Genomic DNA, 18261 nt, shown 5'->3' with positions numbered 1-18261 from the left:
AATGTTTCTGGAAGCCTGGTGTTTTCATTTCCTTGCTTCCCCCCCCCCCCCCCCCCCCAGTTTAGTTGGACTCCATGGTGTTTTGCAGTGGTGGAAAAAGTACTCAGATATTTTACTTAAGTAAAAGTAGCAATACCACATAAAAATACTCTGTTACAAGTAAAAGGCCTGTGTTCAAAATGTTACTTGAGTAAAAGTAAAAAAGTATTGTCATCAAAATATACTTAAAGTACCAAAAGTAAAAGTACTAAAATATTTGAAAATAGCCGATATACAAGATCACAATGTGTCGCATCGCCAAAGATTTTTAATAGCAAGATACGCAATCTCCGGTTTACTTCCCGTTTCTGCGTGACGTTTTTAGGAGACAGGAAGCAAGTTGGAGTCTATTGATTCCAATGGAAGAGTCAACGTGAACACAGCTTCTGAACCATTCCTTAGCTCCATGGATACTGAACTAAATATTAGACCAAATCATCACAAGCCACACAATATGTACAAGATTTTCATACTAAAATGGCTTTTTTTAGAGACACAAATTAGGAGAAAATCTACTTTGTTATCGACCTTTCTCTATCCCATCAACACACTCTCGCGAGATTTGGGGAGATATCTGAAGAGTCCATCTGCAGTCTGACGGACGAGACATAGAGGGCTCTGTCCCTTATTTTTTTTAACTCTATGCTCTATGCTCTATGATTATATATGTGAACATAGTACGTGAAAATCATTATGGACATATTGAAAATTAAATAAAATGTGTGTTCCAATGCTCAATAATATAATGTTCCATTATTAACTGTCTTGGTTGATGGGGTATGATTTGGGAATCATAACATTTTGCTAAACATAACATTCATGGTAATTTTGAATAAAGTGTGTTTGTAGTGGGAATTTCATAGCTTTCTTAAAAGCATCTTTGCCAATAACAGTTTGCTTTCAAACATGTAAAGCATTTATTTTCTTTAATGAAGAAAATACGCAAATACACATCTACATGACGTTGTCAGCCAGGGAGAGGGGAGGGGGAGGGTGGTGGGGTGGTTGGGGGAGAAGACAACCATGCCTACTTAGGAGACCATTTGTAGGATTTGTGTACCACTTCGCCTCTAGTGGCTCCAATGGAGAATGCGTATCTTCTTATATTAACAATCTTTGGCATCGCAACGCATTGTGAGCTTGTAGATCTGTGCCTATCTGAGCCTATGTATGAAATAGGGCTAAAGTGGTTAATGTATGTTTTATAATATAATATTTTATATCTGCAAAGTAACTAAAGTTTTCAAATAATTGTGGTGGAGTAAAAGTACAATATTTGAGATGTAGTGGAGTAGAAGTAATTGAAAGTATTGAAAATTGGAAATACTCCAGTAAAAATACCTCAAAATTGTACTAAGTACAGTACTTGAGTAAATGTACTTTACACCACTGGTGTTTTGAAATCTCATCTTGGCCAAGGCTGTCTTAGACTTGTTTGGTTGTTGTTTTCCAACAGTTCGGCTGGCTGGAGAAAGTGTCCAGAGAGGAATGGAGGAAGAGAATTCATACTAAACCACAGTCTTCTCTGGCTCTCACTGTGGTTTCTACCCAGAGTGGTCACCACCACAGCTTAAAAAAGACAAAGGCATGCCCCTCATTTAGACGGAACGCGCAAACCAGCAAAGTTGACTTCGCTGCACATTGTGATTATGATAATGAGGATGACCATGATCATGATTACAAAGAATTGCTAGTTGGATTCTTCCACTAGCTAATAAACAAACTTGTTTTTGTATTTTTGTAATGTGGATCCGTACCTACTGTATTTAACCCTGTAGAACCTGAACTATGAAGGAAAGGTCAGAAAATTCCAAAATTTTGAAAAGGGACACTTTATTGGGTCTTAAAACATTTGATTTTGTTTCTTTTTTTTTTTACATTCCTTTGTATCATTTATTTGTTGTATCATATTTGATACAAGGGGTATTACAAGGGGTATTTCAAGTCGGTTTTAACATTACAAAAAAAAAAAAACTTTTATTTTAGACCTGTAGTATCAAATATGATACAAATCGTAAAGGACTATAGACCTGTAGTATCAAATATGATACCAACACTTTTGACATCATAAAAAACAAACTCAAATGCTACATTTTGAGAGCTCATAATTGCATTCAAGTTATCCAACACTTATTTCAAAATATGAGTAAAGATATACTAGGAAAACTTACCAGAACTGCATAAAAAATAGTTGTTTGTTAGTAGTGCATCAACCTCTCCTGTTAGTTGATGGCAGCCATTTTGGGTCAGACCACCTGAGGCTCTGTAACTACCTGCAGTGCAAATGGTATGGTCCAGGGGGATGTGTCAGATATGATACAACAGGTTCTTGGTCCAAGTATTGATTACACTGATTTATCAAAAAATCAGTGTAATGTGTGTATCATATATGATACGTTTGGTGACATAGAGTTAAAAACAAAACAAAAAACAAATCAAGATTTTGTACATAACCTGTACAGGGTTAAGACAGGTTCCAGTTTAGTTTTAGGTTTAGTTTTTTTTACAAACTATCAGTACAGTACGTTCACTGTACATTCAATGTGTAGCACCAATTGCAATCAGGGTGTTCTTGCTGGGGAAACTCAAAATGTAGGCCTAAATGTCACCTTCACAGGCTCCCACTACATCAGTGCCTGTGTGTAGGCACATACAGTATGTGTTATGTGGTTATATGCCAAGGCTGTGAAATGGTCATTATATGTACAACACTGCCACTCTGTCCCTCTGCACAGGAACATACATTCACATAAATATTCCATTACCTCTTTAACAAAAACACAGAGGGTCAACATGTAACACAGGCACACAGTTTATCGTACACAGCAATATCCTGTTAAAGTGCCCTTACGGGTCGATTTCCACACTCTTACAGTTAAACGAATACTCAGGACTTTACTGTGTACATATTCACTGTACTCCGGGTTGTATAATCGTAGCATTGGGGCCAAGGTTTAGCACACAGTGCCAGCATAATGAAGAAAAAAAACTGTCTGCTGACCTTGTGTTAAACACCACTTCTCCACTAAACATGAATGGCCATACTACCTTCACATAACTCCTCCCCCTCTCATGCCACGCCCCTTATCCCCCCCCCACCCTTCACCCCTCCTTTCTCCATCTTCTAGCCTTTACTCTGAGCCAGTGGTGGAAAGTAACTAAGTACCTCAAGGCTGTACCGTACAAATTTTGAGGTTAAATTACTTGATTTTTTTGTGTTTTTATACTTCCACTCCATACATCTCAGAGGCAAATAGTGTACTTTTTACTCCACTACACGTATTTGACATTTGCCAATCAACAAGTTCACACTAGTTACACCAGTAAAAAAAAAAAAAGTTGAACAAATTCTGAAACACTTGAGTACCTTTGTACTGTAAGTATATTTTGATGCCTATACGTTTGCTCTTTAACACAAGTACAATTTTGAATGCAGGCCTTGTTCTTGTAACAGAGTATTTTAAATTGTGGTATTGATACTTTTACTTAAGTAAAAAAAAAAACACTGCTCTGTCTGAGCCTTGCCTGCTCTCCACGCCCGGGTCCTGCCTCTCCTCCTCCTCCTCCTCCTCCTCCCGTTGCTTTCTCCCTCTTTTCCCTCACACACTCTCTCTCCCTCCCTCATCTCTCTTAATCTCGGCAGACAGCAGGATGGAGGGCAGAGTGTGTGTGTGGGGTGTGTGTGTCCTCATCATCTTGACGCTGGGATGGACTGCGGCTCAAAGTCAGACCAACTACACCAGGTAGGGTTTGTGTGTGCGTGTGCGTGTGCGTGTGCGTGTGCTGTGCGTGTGCGTGTGCGTGTGTGTGCGTGTGCCGTATTCAGATGACAGTGAGTGACATCACACACTTTTGTTTGTCACACCCACACTTAACTTTAATACCAGCTGCTCTGTGTGCCTCTTGTCTATTTTAATGTATGCATCCGTACATATTGGCAATTTTTGGCATGCATGGAGACCAACAGAGTGTGCAATGCATGCCCATGAGTGCTCCTTTGAAACGCATTCCCCTGCAGAGCCACTACAAAGGTTTGCGGACGTCAGAATGGCAGCGACCATGCTGCTGAGGGCATGCAGGCCTCTTGGGAAGATGTGGTTGATGTCCCATAGTTGTGATGGCACAAATAGTGCGGTGCCTTGGCAGCGCCGCGGTCATTGCGTTCCTGCCTGTGGCAGCTTTAAGATGGCATATTTTTAGATGTCGACGGATCACAAAATGCCACATTTCGTACTAGTCTTCAGGTCTACTCGAGTATTTTATTTACCACTTAACTTTGTTGACCGGGTTCCCCTGGGCTCTATTGGTTCCCTTCTTTTTTCCCCTCAACACCAAATATCTTCGCTGAAAGTAGCCGATCTACAAGCTCATAAGGCCTTTGTAGGTCAGCTATTTTTGCCTAATGTTCACCCCAGAATGGGGACACTGGGGATCATGTGGTTAAAGTGAAATGTGCTGCCTCTGATAGAAGTCTATTAGTGCAAGGCTTCTCAAAGTGTGGTCCAGGAACACTTGAGGGGGTTCCAAATGGACCCTCACAATTACAGATCTGTAACCCTGAGAGCGTATGATGGAACCAAATGGACCCGAATTATGCGGGTCCTTGAAATTCAAAATGTTTGAGAACCACTGGATTTAGTGAGTCGCTGAAGCTGCCGCTGCACCCGCAGTGTGTAAACCGTACGTGCGGATGTGAGAAACAAACAGATGCCTGTGGGCTGTTTTTCTTGGCAGGTTAATGGGGGAGGATATAGGGCCCCCGGCACTCTGGTAGTTCAGCCCAAGGCAGCAGCATGGCAGCCACAGCACGCCGTCTGTAGGGCCTGCGGAACGTGAAAGGACAGTTAGTGGTTGTTGACTGTATCCTCGTTGTTCAGGAGAGCGCTGTTACTGAGTTCTCAGAGGGTGAAGAAGATGGAGATGGACTTTTAACCCATTAAGTCCTGAGGTTCCGATTCTACAAAATGTCTTCCAAATCCTAACATAGTTTTTTTTTTAAATCCTATGTTGCTATGTCAGTGGTTCTCAAACTTTTTCATGTCAAGGACCCCAAAATGATATGCATTTTGCCGTGGACCCCCATCTCAAAATATTTAGTTCCAGGGACCACCAGAAGCAAAGATTTGAGTTACAAATGTGAGCCTTAAAAATACATATATTCAAAGATTTGCTCAAATGTTCTAGATTTTTCAAAAATAGCAAATCTGCAAGCTCGTATATCTGCTATTTTTGAATAGCCAAAGTGTAAAATAATGCTTTTTAGCTCAAATCAAACACAGATGACAGAGATGTGTTGTCAGTCTTAATGGGTTAAAGGTGTTTTTTTTGGGCGGTGTAACCGTCCCTATATGTGAGGTTTGGACATCGACATTCGCTGGCCACCCATTGGCCACCCATTGTACACCCCTAACCCCTACACATTCAATGCAAATCTATACTTTTCTTTAAGTGAGCTTCCATCACTGTGATGACCACTAGCTGCAATGTGATTGGCTGACTCTATTGGCTGACTCTATTCAGGACTGTGATTGGCTAGCGAAACACATGGCACATGTGCATAGCCCTATAAATAGGACTATGAACTTAAAAACACATTTATGTTTTTTTTTAAGTGAGTCATGTGATGACCACACACCGCCCACTTCACACTGGGTGTGATTTTTTTAAATAAGTGTTAAAAAAGCTCTATATACTGATAGTAATCAATTGCTATGGGGTTAGAGGGGTCTCCCCATCTCTCCAGCTATTTAGTAAACAGAAAATACATTTTCAGGTCTGGATACAAATGTTATCCGGAGAGGGAACTCATACAGGAAAAAGGATGAACAAGTGAAATTGTGAAACAGAATTTGAGCAGACAAAATTGGAACTGGAACATTTGAAGTGGAAAATGGTCTTTCTGGGATTCTTTCTTCTGATTGGATAAAATTGCTATTCTGACCTGAAAATGTATTTTCTGTTTACTGAGGAGCTCGAGAGATGTTAGACACATGTTGTTAGCAAACAGTCTATAATATGGCAATGATTACTATTGAAATATAGAGCTTAAACTTTTGAACAGAAAACGCACACCAACTTTAACCCCCCATTCCAAGAATAAATCTGTGACAGGGTATTTGACCCCTACCCCCTCATCTGTATGACCATGATGAGGACAGCAGGCCACAACGTTTAAGAAGAGGACAGAAATGGAGCCATGAAGTCAGCCTTGGAGCAAAAAAGACAAAAGCCAGCCACCGAGCGTATAGCTGGCAACACAGCAAAAATGTTGAGTGTTCATTTAATTCAGGTTTTTGCACTTTCAGTTACATAAGCACTGAGGATTTTTTATCTGAGTGCAAACTAGCACTAAAATGTACCCATAAACCCTAATTTGTACTGTGGTGAGCCAAGCCATGGCTCATAGCTGCATGGTAAATGCCCAGAGCTATGAGGTATGAGCCATTTGGCTCAAGTGTACATTTTTACACTTTGACACAGAGTTAAATGAGCGCTCAGGATTTTTTTTGTATGGCATAGCAGCATGCTGAAAACCACCATGTATTTTTATTTCATTCCATTCCATTTTAATATTCAGCCCCATGCTGGGGTAATGAATGCTGGTGGTTCATTTTCACTTGCTTTGATCTGTGTGTCTGTGTGTGTGTGTGTGTGTGTGTGTGTGTGTGTGTGTGTGTGTGTGTGTGTGTGTGTGTGTGTGTGTGTGTGTGTGTGTGTGTGTGTGTGTGTGTGTGTGTGTGTGTGTGTGTGTGTGTGTGTGTGTGTGTGTGTGTGTGTGTGAGCAGTTTCTCAGAGCGTGTTATTGTGTCTGGTGACAATTTTGCTGTCACACAGTGCAAGTATCTGAATATGTCACAACATATATATACACATATCAGCTTTATTGGCCTGAATAAGCTAGGCTTCACAAAATCACACACACACACACACACACACACACACACACACACACACACACACACACACACACACACACACACACACACACACACACACACACACACACACACACACACACACACACACACACACACACACACACACACACTGGAGAGTAAATTGGCCGTCCCTTGAATCAGAGAACAGAGACAGACTGTGCTGATGTGGTTTCCAGTGTGTACGTTGCAGACTGTGTATATTTAAATATTGTGTCTGTACATGCGCACGTTGCTGTGGTTGCCAGCGTGTATGTTAAGAGCGTGTGTGTGTGTGTGTGTGTGTGTGTGTGTGTGTGTGTGTGTGTGTGTGTGTGTGTGTGTGTGTGTGTGTGTGTGTGTGTGTGTGTGTGTGTGTGTGTGTGTGTGTGTGTGTGTGTGTGTGTGGCGCGGGCGTGGGCGGGGGTTTGGGGGGGTCTGTGTCTGAGCACATGGTTTTTGGCTCAAAACTCTGTTGTTGCCGTGTGACTTTGCGAGTGACACCATCACATGAGGCTTTTGTAAATTGCGTTTTCTACCAGCAAAACCGCTGGTAGAACTCTCACTCAAGTCACTCTTTTGCCTTCTTTCCACAGGCCTGTGTTCCAGTGTGGAGGACACCTGGTCACAGACTCAGGCTTTGTGGCCAGCGAGGGCTTCCCCAGCCACTACAAACCCAACAGCAAATGCACCTGGTACATTACAGTGAGTCTCACTACTAGACTTGGAACCGGCTCACTGCCCTTATACCCGTGGTTCTCAAACTCTTTCATATCAAGGACCCCCAAAATGATATGTAATTGGCCACGGACCCCCACCTCAAATATTTTGTTCCAGGGACCCTCAGAAGCAAAGATTTGAGTTACAAAAGTTCACTTAAAATATATAGCCTATAGTCAAAGGTTTGCACAAATGTTCACGATTTTTCAAAAATAGCAGATCTGCTGCTTGCATTGTGATGCTATATTAACACATTTTATGTGTCTTTGGAGTGGATGTGATGTAAGACCAGTGTGGCTGCTTTCTGTCTGATTTAATGTTTCGTTTTCAGTGTAGGTTCTCTACTTTATCTGTTCCCTTCTTGTTTTGTTTGATTGTTTGTTTTTATGAGGGGCATATCATCTAGATTTAAAGAGGGGTTTCATTCTACATCACATGAAGTGAGAGAGTAGTGCTTGTTTATCTACTATTGGCAAAAGGTTCTGACTGAGGTTCTGTATGGCTCCAAGGGTGATGCACAAACACTGGAAAGATTAGGGGTTTGATTCAGACAGAGGCCTCAGGCCACCCAGGCTCACTTATTGTTCTCTAAGGGTGGTTCGGATAAAACGCTTCAGCAGACATTATGCGTGGGCCTAAACTGTAACCTGTAAATGTAAGCGTACTCCCACAATCGGATGCTCCTTGTGCCATCCTGCTCCTTCAAAGAAGTTGTTTTCAGAGGAAGAGTATTTAGCATTATATGTATGCAAGTTCATAAAGAATGTACACTTCTAGATTTTCTATCTATAATATTGTTGTTAGATGTCTGTTCCTTACACCAAACCAGACTAAAGTGGTTTGAACCAATCGACATTAAAGTGGTTTGAACCAATCGACATTGCAATGCTTAGAGCTGCAAATGCGTAAGGCTTTAAAGTTAAATAAAATATTTAATTATGTTCCATAATTTATAATAATAAAAACAATAATAATAATTAGAACAAAAGGTGGCACTAGAAGAAAAGGTATGGGTTCACCAAAATCATTAGGTTTCATCCTGCAATCTGTCTATTAATTTAGAGTAGGAAATATATTGTGTGCAATGTTGACATTTTGGCCTGAGGGTGGTGCTAGAGGAAAGGTCATGGGGTCACCCAAATCAGCAGGTTTCGTCCTCCAGGGAGCTTGCTAGCCTCCGCTAGCATGTATTGTAGCATACATATACTTTCATGAATAGGCCTAACATTCTCGCTACACTGCTGAAAATCTCCTATGGCTTGGAAAGGGATGAGAGGTAGAGATGCTGCCATTTTTATGTTAAACACCCTCATTCCTTCTGATGCCTTGTCCTTGTATAGAACAGAAAATGCTTAGATCAAGAGAAAGGGTGGTCCAAAACCTCATATTCAGTAATTGAATAAACTTCAGTGATTCATTCATACACTCTACTCAAACTTCTGACATTTTGACCATGTTCCTTGCAGGTGCCGATGGGCCACGTGGTCATGCTGTCTTTCCGTCTCTATGACATGGAGGCGGACCCCACCTGTCGCTATGACTACCTGGATGTGTACAACGGCCACTCCCACGTAGTGCAGAAGCTGGGCCGTTTCTGCGGGACGTTCCGTCCGGGAGCCCTCATCTCCACCTCCAACACCATGATGTTGGAGATGGTGTCAGATGGGAGCACCGGGGGGAGAGGCTTCCTGGCCTACTTCCAAGGAGGGAAGCCTCACGTCGAAGGTGTGGACATGTGCACACACACTCATACAGATAAACTCAGACATACAGAGGAGGTCGACTATGGTACTGAGGCAAGGTCTGTCTGGTTCTTCTTTGTCAAATACCAGTACTTTGGTTGAACTTGTTTGTTCACATAATTGTTCCATCATAAACTATTATGTCTCATCAGGTATATAAAAAGAAAAGTCAATCACCGAGCGAGTGCATGAGACACATTGTTCTGAAAGTTTATTTCAACTATTTATTGCATACTACGCTTTTCATTGTCACTGTATGCCTCACTTAAGGCTGCAGCATACTTCTTGTGGAAATTAAGTTCAGCAAAGTCATAAGAACCAAATTACGTAATTGCAGAGAAACTGAACGAACACATTACGATGTGTGATTTGTCAGAAATTCAAGGTGCTTGTGATTTATTTTACTGTTTTTCCTTCAATCTGCCGGCAACGTACTGTACCATGGACAGTTTTGAAGGTTGTCTGAGGATGTTAGTAGGTCCTCTATAGTTCCTCTGGTAACCGGAATGCTCGGCACCAATACCTACTCTGCCCCATTTTTTTCTCAGAACGCTCGGCACCAGAGTGTTCCCGGAACTCTCTCCCCGCTTGGTGCTAACAGTAAATAAAAACTCATAAATTCATGGCAGAGAATTATTGCTAAATTGGCAAATTTGAGGGTTAGGGGAGAATTAAAGAATATATGTGCTTTATATTTTTACAGAAATTGGTCAATTGGATTAAACAATTGAATATGTACTTTGGAACATGGTCGGAAATGATGTTAAGTGTGAAGTATGATAAGACAAGCAAATTGGTTCAATGTGAATTCAAATGGGACCATTGGAAGGCATTTAGCCTGGAAGCTGATGGCTCAGATGATGACCTCAAGTGCTAACTGAATCATTACCACATCAATAGGCAGCCTAATTGATTGTCTAACTGAATTACAATTTGCAAAAGTAGGCAACAAACAGTGTAAAATATGAAGTTAGGATCTAGTTAAGCAAATAAAATATCTGGTGCCGATCGTTCCGAGGTCACGAATTTGACTGGGGCAGAGTACGTTTTGGTGCCCGGTGTTACTGGGGCCGAGTACGTTTTGGACTTCTTTTGAAGTATGCTGCCAGCTTTTTACTTGGTCGAACAACCATGCCGTAAGACAAAAACTATGTATTTGCACCCATTTTCATCGTCCTTGTCTTACGACACGGACGGTCAACAAAGTAATCGCCTTTAGAGGCAGCCGTTCTTCCCCCCCAACACTTTCCATCCTATAGAGAACCAGTTCTGTGGGGGGAGGCTGACCAAGGAACAGGGCTCGGTCAAGACACCCAACTGGCCCGAAACTGATTACCCAGCAGGCATCAGCTGTTCCTGGCACATCTCCGTGGAACCAAGCAATGTCAGTCAATGACAATACGGCGTACGCCACCTTCTCTCTCTCTCTCTGACTGGACAACACATCATGCTATCACACATTGACATTAATTGCCTGGAAACTTTATGTGAAATGATTGAGATTTGCAGTGAATGGAAAAGGTGTTTTAGAGTTGTGGTGCTCAACTTCTCCATGTCAGTCCCAGGGATCCAGAATATTTGCTGGTTTTCATTGTAGATGACTAATTGAAACCTGAGACACCAGATGAATGCATTTCACCTGCAGTCTGGATCCTAATAAATTAAGCAATAGACTTTGATGGACCCTTCTTTGGGTCTGAGATTCGTAAAATCAGGTGTGTTGAATCAGGTGTGTCGCTAAATGGAGGGAAAGGAAAGAAAATAGAGGCCTTGGGGCCCATGACCGGGAAATGTTCTGGAAGCCCAGTTTCAAGCCTCTAGAGTGTGTGTGTGTGTGTGTGTGTGTGTGTGTGTGTGTGTGTGTGTGTGTGTGTGTGTGTGTGTGTGTGTGTGTGTGTGTGTGTGTGTGTGTGTGTGTGTGTGTGTGTGTGTGTGTGTGTGTGTGTGTGTGTGTGTGTGTGCGCGCCCTGTGACCAAGTATGAATGAAAGACCTCATTGAAACACTAGGGCGTGTTCATGTATGCCAAGAGATTGAACGCAAGGAATGAGGGAAGGACGAGAAGCAGAGAAAGAGAGAGAGGCAGTAAATGCACCTCTGTATTTCTAAAGTCAGACCCTTCCTCCCTCACCTAACAGTATTTACCAAATTCTCCTCAATTCACGAAAGGCAGGGATCAAAGTAAAGCAGGGATAGGTGATCAAATAAAATTCATGTTTCTACGTGGCTGCACGTCAGTTATGTGCATTGGTGGAAAGTAACCAAGTACATTTACTCAAGTACTGTACACAATTGTGAGGTCCTTTACTTTACTTGCAGTATTTCCATTATTTCTAATCTACAAGCTCACAATGCGTCGTATTGTGACGTGTTGTGAGGTTGTAGATTTGCCTTTTTTCATTGAGTAACGGAATAATAATAACGGATGCTTTCCCGGTTTTAGTATATTTTGATGGGAACCCTTTTGTACGTTTTACTCAATCTTGAATACAGGATTTAGCCTTTTACTTGTAACTGAGTATTTTTTTTATTGTGTAATATTGTGTAAAAATCCTAGTACTTCTTCCACCACTGCATTCACTTATGTTGCCTTTCTCCCCAGGTGATCGAAGTGAAGTTTGAGAAGTTGGACTTGGAACCAGATACCTACTGCCGCTATGACTATGTGGCCTTCTTCAATGGAGGAGAACGAGACGACTCGCGGCGGATCGGGAAATACTGTGGAGACAGAGTTCCTGGGTAAGATGTTGATCACAAACGGACAGATTTGTTGGATTTGCCTCTGCTTTTGATATCCCCCTCTGGTCATTCATTCTTATGGGCAGTGGTGATATATTTTATGCCTTCTTCTAGTCAGACTGAATTAAATACATTAATTTTCCTTTTCCTTTTGGGAAATGTAGACTCTCGGTTTCATATTTATGTTTGATAATATCATCTTAATTAAACTGATATTATTTGGGGCATATTTTCAAAAAATAAATAAATCTGCCAAACGTTTTCTTAATAAAATTCACAAATAGCACGTTGCATTGTGACTCATTGTGAGCTTGTAAATTGGCTACTTTCGCTATTTGTCACGTGAGGAAGAAAATGTCACATTTGCCACATTTTCCTCTTCCCACAAATGTTTTTCCTTTCACTCCCTGACACCTCTCTCTACACCTCCTCCTCTCTCCCCTGTTCTCTTGCTTCATGCTACTTTTTTCCTGTTCTTTGCAAACTCTTCTCTTCTCCTCTCCTCCCCACCACCACCCTTTCTCATCCCTCCTCCTCCTCCTTCTCCTTTTCAATCCTTCGTCCTCGCCTACAGAACTGTCGTGACCAATGGAAATGAGCTACTGGTCCAGTTTGTCTCTGACCTCAGCGTGACTTCGAGTGGCTTCATGGCCCACTACACCAGCATGCCACGGGGGTCACGGACACCCACTATTGGCAGTGACTTTGTCCACAGGCCTCGCACTGACTCCACGCCCCAGAAACCCACCGCCAGACCAGCCAAGCCGACCCCGAAACCTAAGCCGGCCCTCCGACCTAAACCAACCCCTAAACCAGCCACCAAACCGGTGGTAAGGATACCAGTGAAGCCTCCGCCACGTACACCTACAACCAGGCCCACAGTGAGACCTACGCCCAAACCGGCTAAACCCACACCCAAACCGTCTGTGAAAAAGCCCACAGCTAAACCCGGAGCTAAACCCACAGCCAAACCTAAGTTTAAGGCAACACCTACACCTGGGATCAAGGTTAAAAGCACGCCTAAGCCCGCACTTAAGGCAAAGCCGACTCTGAAACCAAGAACTAAGCCAACGAAGCCCACTCTTAAGACTAAAGTTGTAAAGTCCACTCCTAAACCTAAGATGAAGCCTAAGGCGACTGCCAAACCTGGACAGGGAAGGACAGTGACGAAGAGGCCTGTTGTAATCAAGAAACGTGAGTGGTTCAGATGTTTAGATGCTGGATGTGGTTCCTCAAGAAGGTGTGTGTGAGAGTGACAGTACAGTAGAATGTCAGTACCCACTCAGACATGTGAGACATGGGTTTTTATTCTTATCCAGTATTCATGGAATAAAGCAGACTGAAAATGTAATGATGTATTATCATTGGGTATTATCATTCTAAACCTGTGTTGTTGCTGATTTTCTACACATAGCCAACCAGCTGAAGAAATCACATATTGAGGCCTTATTATTTCTGAAGATGCTTCTTAACATGTATTGAATTACTAGTTTGACCACTTCAAATACTCTTTGATCTTAAAATAACGAATTGATGAAAATAGCCGATCTACAACCTCACAACACGTCGCGCTGCAACGTGTTGTGAGCTTGTAGATCGGCTATTTCTGGTGCGCAGCATGCTTTCTAAGAAGACATGCTGGCTTCTATGGAATCCAAAAGACTGAAATCAGTCCTTGCGACTGAGAACTTTATGTCAGTCAGTACCCGCTGTGACACATGGGTTTTTATTCTTATCCAGTGTTTGTTTGTGGGTGTGTATATTCCACAGCTTTACCCACTCTGAACCCGCTGTGTACACAAGCCTGTAAGAGGACTGGCACGCTGCAGACCAACTTCTGTCCTCATGATTTTGGTGAGTCATCTCTTACACAAGCTTCTCAAACTAAAAAATCTCCCAATTTTCTCTCTCTCTCGATCTCTCTATTGAATTCTGTCTCTTTGAAATGATTTGAATGAAAAGAAGATAATTTCCAGTTTCTTGACCTCACCACTACTCCATGTGACTGCTTATCTGCTCTATCCCATTGCGTCAGACTGTAAGTAATAAATAAGTAATAAATAAAAGTGAGCCTTGTCGGAACCATGTGGCCCATAGGGCAGGTAGCCTGTCATTTGTCAGACTGATCACGTGGGATCGCTCGCACCTTCCTCCACGATAGAGAACGTGTGAGTGATCCTGACAACACCAGGCTATAGGGCAGGAGGCGCTATCTCCCCTTAAGGTAACTTGATGTACAAGTACACCCCCTGGACATGATGCTAGAATGACACAGGGACTTACCCACAATCCAGCCCTTGATGCTGAGTCGCGTTTTTATAGTCTTTCTTATGACCCGGCCGGGGAATGGAACTCGGACCTCCCAATCTGAGGGCAGAGACTGTAACCACAAGGCCACTGAGCTGGTCATACTGTGGCTGAGTCTATAGAGCTGTTTAGTACATGGACTTTCATTCACTGCCCTATATATAGCTTTTTTTTTACAATAGAGTCAGGAAACCTACCCAAATGATGGTGGCTTTGAATTGTGATTCTTTATTTGTTTGTTAATATCCATGGCAGCCTTGGCAGGCAACCTTAACCCTCCCCCTTTATTAAACTGTATTTCTCCAATGTCTTTATTCCATGATTTTAATCATTATGTTATTTAATTATTGTAATAAATAAAACTGCATTTTAACGAATCTGTCACATTTACTAAAATATAATATTCATGAAAAGAAAATAATACTACCAAAACTGAAATAAATCCAATATAATATTCTGCTATTACGCTTTTTCTTCCCACTGACTACATCTCAACCCCTTCACCTACCCTCCCAACAAAATGTCTCCTGTTTGTCTGTTTGTCTTTCAGTGATCACAGGCAAGGTTACGTCGTTGACCCCTGGGCCAAGGGGCAGCCAATCAGTGGAAGTGTACCTCATAAAGGCCTATAAGATGGGCCGTTTGAAGATGACCAAATCAGGGCCTGCCACGTCAGTCAAGCTGACGTCCTCGTGCAAGAAGTGCCCCGGTCTGCGCAAAGGTAAGGCTACGTGCGCAGGGGGCCGCAAACCATGTTCACCCGCACAGACATCGAACTCAGTCTGTTTTTTTTCTCCTCTTCCCTTCCCTCGTTTGCTCACTCTAGGGTTGCAACAGTTGATCAAACTAGAAATAATCAATTATAATAAAATAATCAATTTGGGGAACCCCCCCCCCTTTTTTCCTCCAAAAATGTAAAAGAAAAAAAAGATTATACAGGCTCAGAACGTTTTGCACTTATGCGTTGTGAGCTTGTACAAATGCCTTTTTTTTCTTGACAATGTTGTATGAAAACAATATAAAACATGGAAGTGGTTAATAATGAGACAAATCGATCTCATCTCGATTATTCGATTAATCGAGATAGTAATCAATAGAATAATCGGCAAGAAGATAATCGATAGTTACAGTACTATACTCACACATAAACATCCACTCACCCCCAACACTGACAGTAGCTGTGTGATCTGCTATCACTTCTTATTTAGAACTTTTTGACGGACTCATTTCACTGTCTCTGTGTAGGAATGAACTACGTGTTGATGGGGAAGGTGGACGCCCAAGGCAACGGCATTCTAAACCCGTCCAGCTTTACTCTCCTCTATAAGCCCATACACACCAAGGCACTGGCAAACCTCTCCCGCCAGGCATGCTGACATCACACCACACGTCAGAGAGGGGAATCAAGCCTCGTCCTTTCTCAGTGAACCAGTAAACCTCACAAATATAGTGATAAAAGTGACATATACCAAATACATTTTGTTTACATGAAATACATGGAAATCTCAATAGAAATCATCTTCAGATGGTTAAGGAGAAACTTAAAAATGTTTTTTATAGATATCTTGGTTATATTTTGTATGTAAATTATATTTCTGCGATTAAAGGATGCATATCACTGAGGAATGTGATGTTGGTCTTTTAGATGTGATACATTCTGTCACGGCAGGATGTCAATTCATCCTTAATTGGGCACGGGAGTCTTCAGTCCTCCGCTGCACTATACATTGTTTCGAGTGTGCCCTCAGAACATTGCAATTCCAAAAATTTAAGACACTTAACAAAAACTTCTCATTATTGCAGATACAGTTTCTTGTAGCTGGTTTAAGCAGCAATATAGTTTTGCATAGCAAAGACTATATAAATGGTACCCAATGCCTCCCTGTTTGTCACTCAGTATCAAGGGTTACTGAGTCCCTGCGACATACTAGCGCCATGTCCAGGGGGGTGTACTTGTACATCATGGCTGGGGGATGTACTTGATCAAGCCGCCTCACACTACATAAACAGGAGATAGGCTCCTGCCCTATGGGCCACATGGCTCGGGATTTGGGAACAATTGGTTCCTAAGGCTACTTTTATCGTTTTGCATCTTGAGCATAATACTGTTCTCTATCAATTTGATTGTGAAATATGATCCCACTGGCACAATACATATTTAAATATGGCACAATGGTGCTTCTGCTTCATTTAAGTACTTGTTATAAACAGTGGGTGTAAACTTTATATTATTATTATTTTGTTTAGTTTATTGCAGTCAGTCAATTTGTGGTAACATTACAGTAATAGGTAATAAAATAAAATAAAAAATGTTATCAAGAAAAGATACCCACATTTCTGACCAAAAAGGTATAGGCTGAAGCATTGCTTATTACGCCTACCCTTTTACAAAACAAAGAAAAATGAAAGTCAAAATGGAGAGAAAACAACAAAAAACAACCAAAAGGAAAAAAAGGAAACAAAAGGTACAAGGACAAGATACTTTTCTGTACATGTACGTGTTTGCTGTACTGTAGAACTTAAGTCTGGTCACATACATTTTCTTTGTTTGTTTTGTGCCGTTGTGTTTGTAAAAACAAATATGTCTGGTAACAATTTGGCTGGTTATCTTGCATTGACCCGCACCTCCCATGTTGGGGTCTAGATGTGCGCGAGTGTTCTTTGTATATATTATACCAAGACCAACCCAGAGGCGGACTGGAAACAGAAATCTGCCTGGCAATTTAAATTACTGAGGAATGCAGGTATAGATTGATAAATGCAACATGAGACGTAAATTAATAAGAATGTTTTAATGTGTATAGATAGATTTTTGCTTTCCCATACACTATTACAACATTGCTTTTCTTACTCAGAATACAGGGCCACAAAGGAACAGGCCAGAAAAAAGCATATTGGTAAGATAGAATAACCTTACTATTGGTTCACAAACATTGAATTCTTGTCAGATACAAACTGCAAAGGAACCTTTTGTGGCTTGAAATTTATCTAACACCTATGTCTAGTGTGTGCTAAGCATATGTTGTCTAACCACAAACTGCTAACTGAAAGCTCTATCAACAGGATGCTGCATTAGACTTCAACCCACGCTTCACACCTCCTTGCATGCAGAAGCCAGCCAAGCCTTCACATGACTTTCAAATGTATTATAGAGACAAATAAAGGATTCATATTAGACATGGGGAAATAATTGAATACAACAAATGTATTGATTTTGTACTTTTGTACTGTGTAACCAGCAGGACCACCCTGCTTACATAATTTTTTTCATTATGTATTGATCCTCACTGAAGGAGGATTCTACGAAGACTGAAAGCTATTTCATATTCAATAACCTAGTCTCTCGAGCCAAACTGTTGGCTCACACACAATTTCCGAATGCTTCCGTCTAAACAGAAAATGATTAGGGAATAAAGCGGATGCCCCGCCTCCCCACCATTTCCATTTTGTCTTTGCAGTCACGCAACCTTGTCCTATTGTAAATCGAATTAGCCAACGCATATATAGTTGCTGCTTAGCCAAAATGGAAATGACAAAATATTTTATTTTAAAGATATTTTAAACTATCATTTTGTCAACGGCAATAACAGATGAAAGCTTCTGTTCGCGGATCAGGCGTATAGTTACAGACTCTATGTATTCAGTGATTGTGGAATAGTTGTCTGGCTCGAGAGACTAATTGTAACCTAATATCTTTACACAAACTATATTGATGCATTGTTAACTGTATTCTCTTTTCTATGAGCTCATAGTAAATATTGTATAGAATATATTCATGTATTCTGTGTTTTATTGACTCTA

General features: G+C 41.4%; 1 protein-coding gene across 1 annotated transcript; it reads left to right on the top strand.

Annotated features, from left to right (window-relative positions):
* Positions 1-3672: 3672 nt before the first annotated feature.
* Positions 3673-18232, top strand: pcolceb (procollagen C-endopeptidase enhancer b). The gene is made up of 9 exons (XM_084042562.1): positions 3673-3782; positions 7550-7658; positions 9140-9398; positions 10675-10799; positions 12017-12153; positions 12728-13347; positions 13924-14007; positions 15011-15181; positions 15706-18232. Exons 1-9 carry the CDS (start codon positions 3691-3693, stop codon positions 15834-15836), a joined length of 1728 nt encoding a protein of 575 aa, XP_083898688.1. The 5' UTR covers positions 3673-3690; the 3' UTR covers positions 15837-18232.
* Positions 18233-18261: the final 29 nt, after the last annotated feature.

The sequence above is a fragment of the Gymnoscopelus microlampas genome (genome assembly GCF_963454915.1).
Source record: "Gymnoscopelus microlampas genome assembly, chromosome: 19".
Classification (NCBI taxonomy): Eukaryota; Metazoa; Chordata; class Actinopteri; order Myctophiformes; family Myctophidae; genus Gymnoscopelus; species Gymnoscopelus microlampas.
The sequence above is the reverse complement of the archived record's forward strand: the minus strand, read 5'-3'. Positions and strand labels throughout refer to the sequence as shown.

Bases quoted from the DNA above. Each gene is read 5' to 3' on its own strand.
- pcolceb (XM_084042562.1), top strand. From the start codon at position 3,691: ATGGAGGGCAGAGTGTGTGTGTGGGGTGTGTGTGTCCTCATCATCTTG. The intron at 9,399-10,674 runs GTGTGGACATGT...TCCATCCTATAG, and splicing joins AGGGAAGCCTCACGTCGAAG to AGAACCAGTTCTGTGGGGGG. The intron at 10,800-12,016 runs GTCAGTCAATGA...CTTTCTCCCCAG, and splicing joins TCTCCGTGGAACCAAGCAAT to GTGATCGAAGTGAAGTTTGA.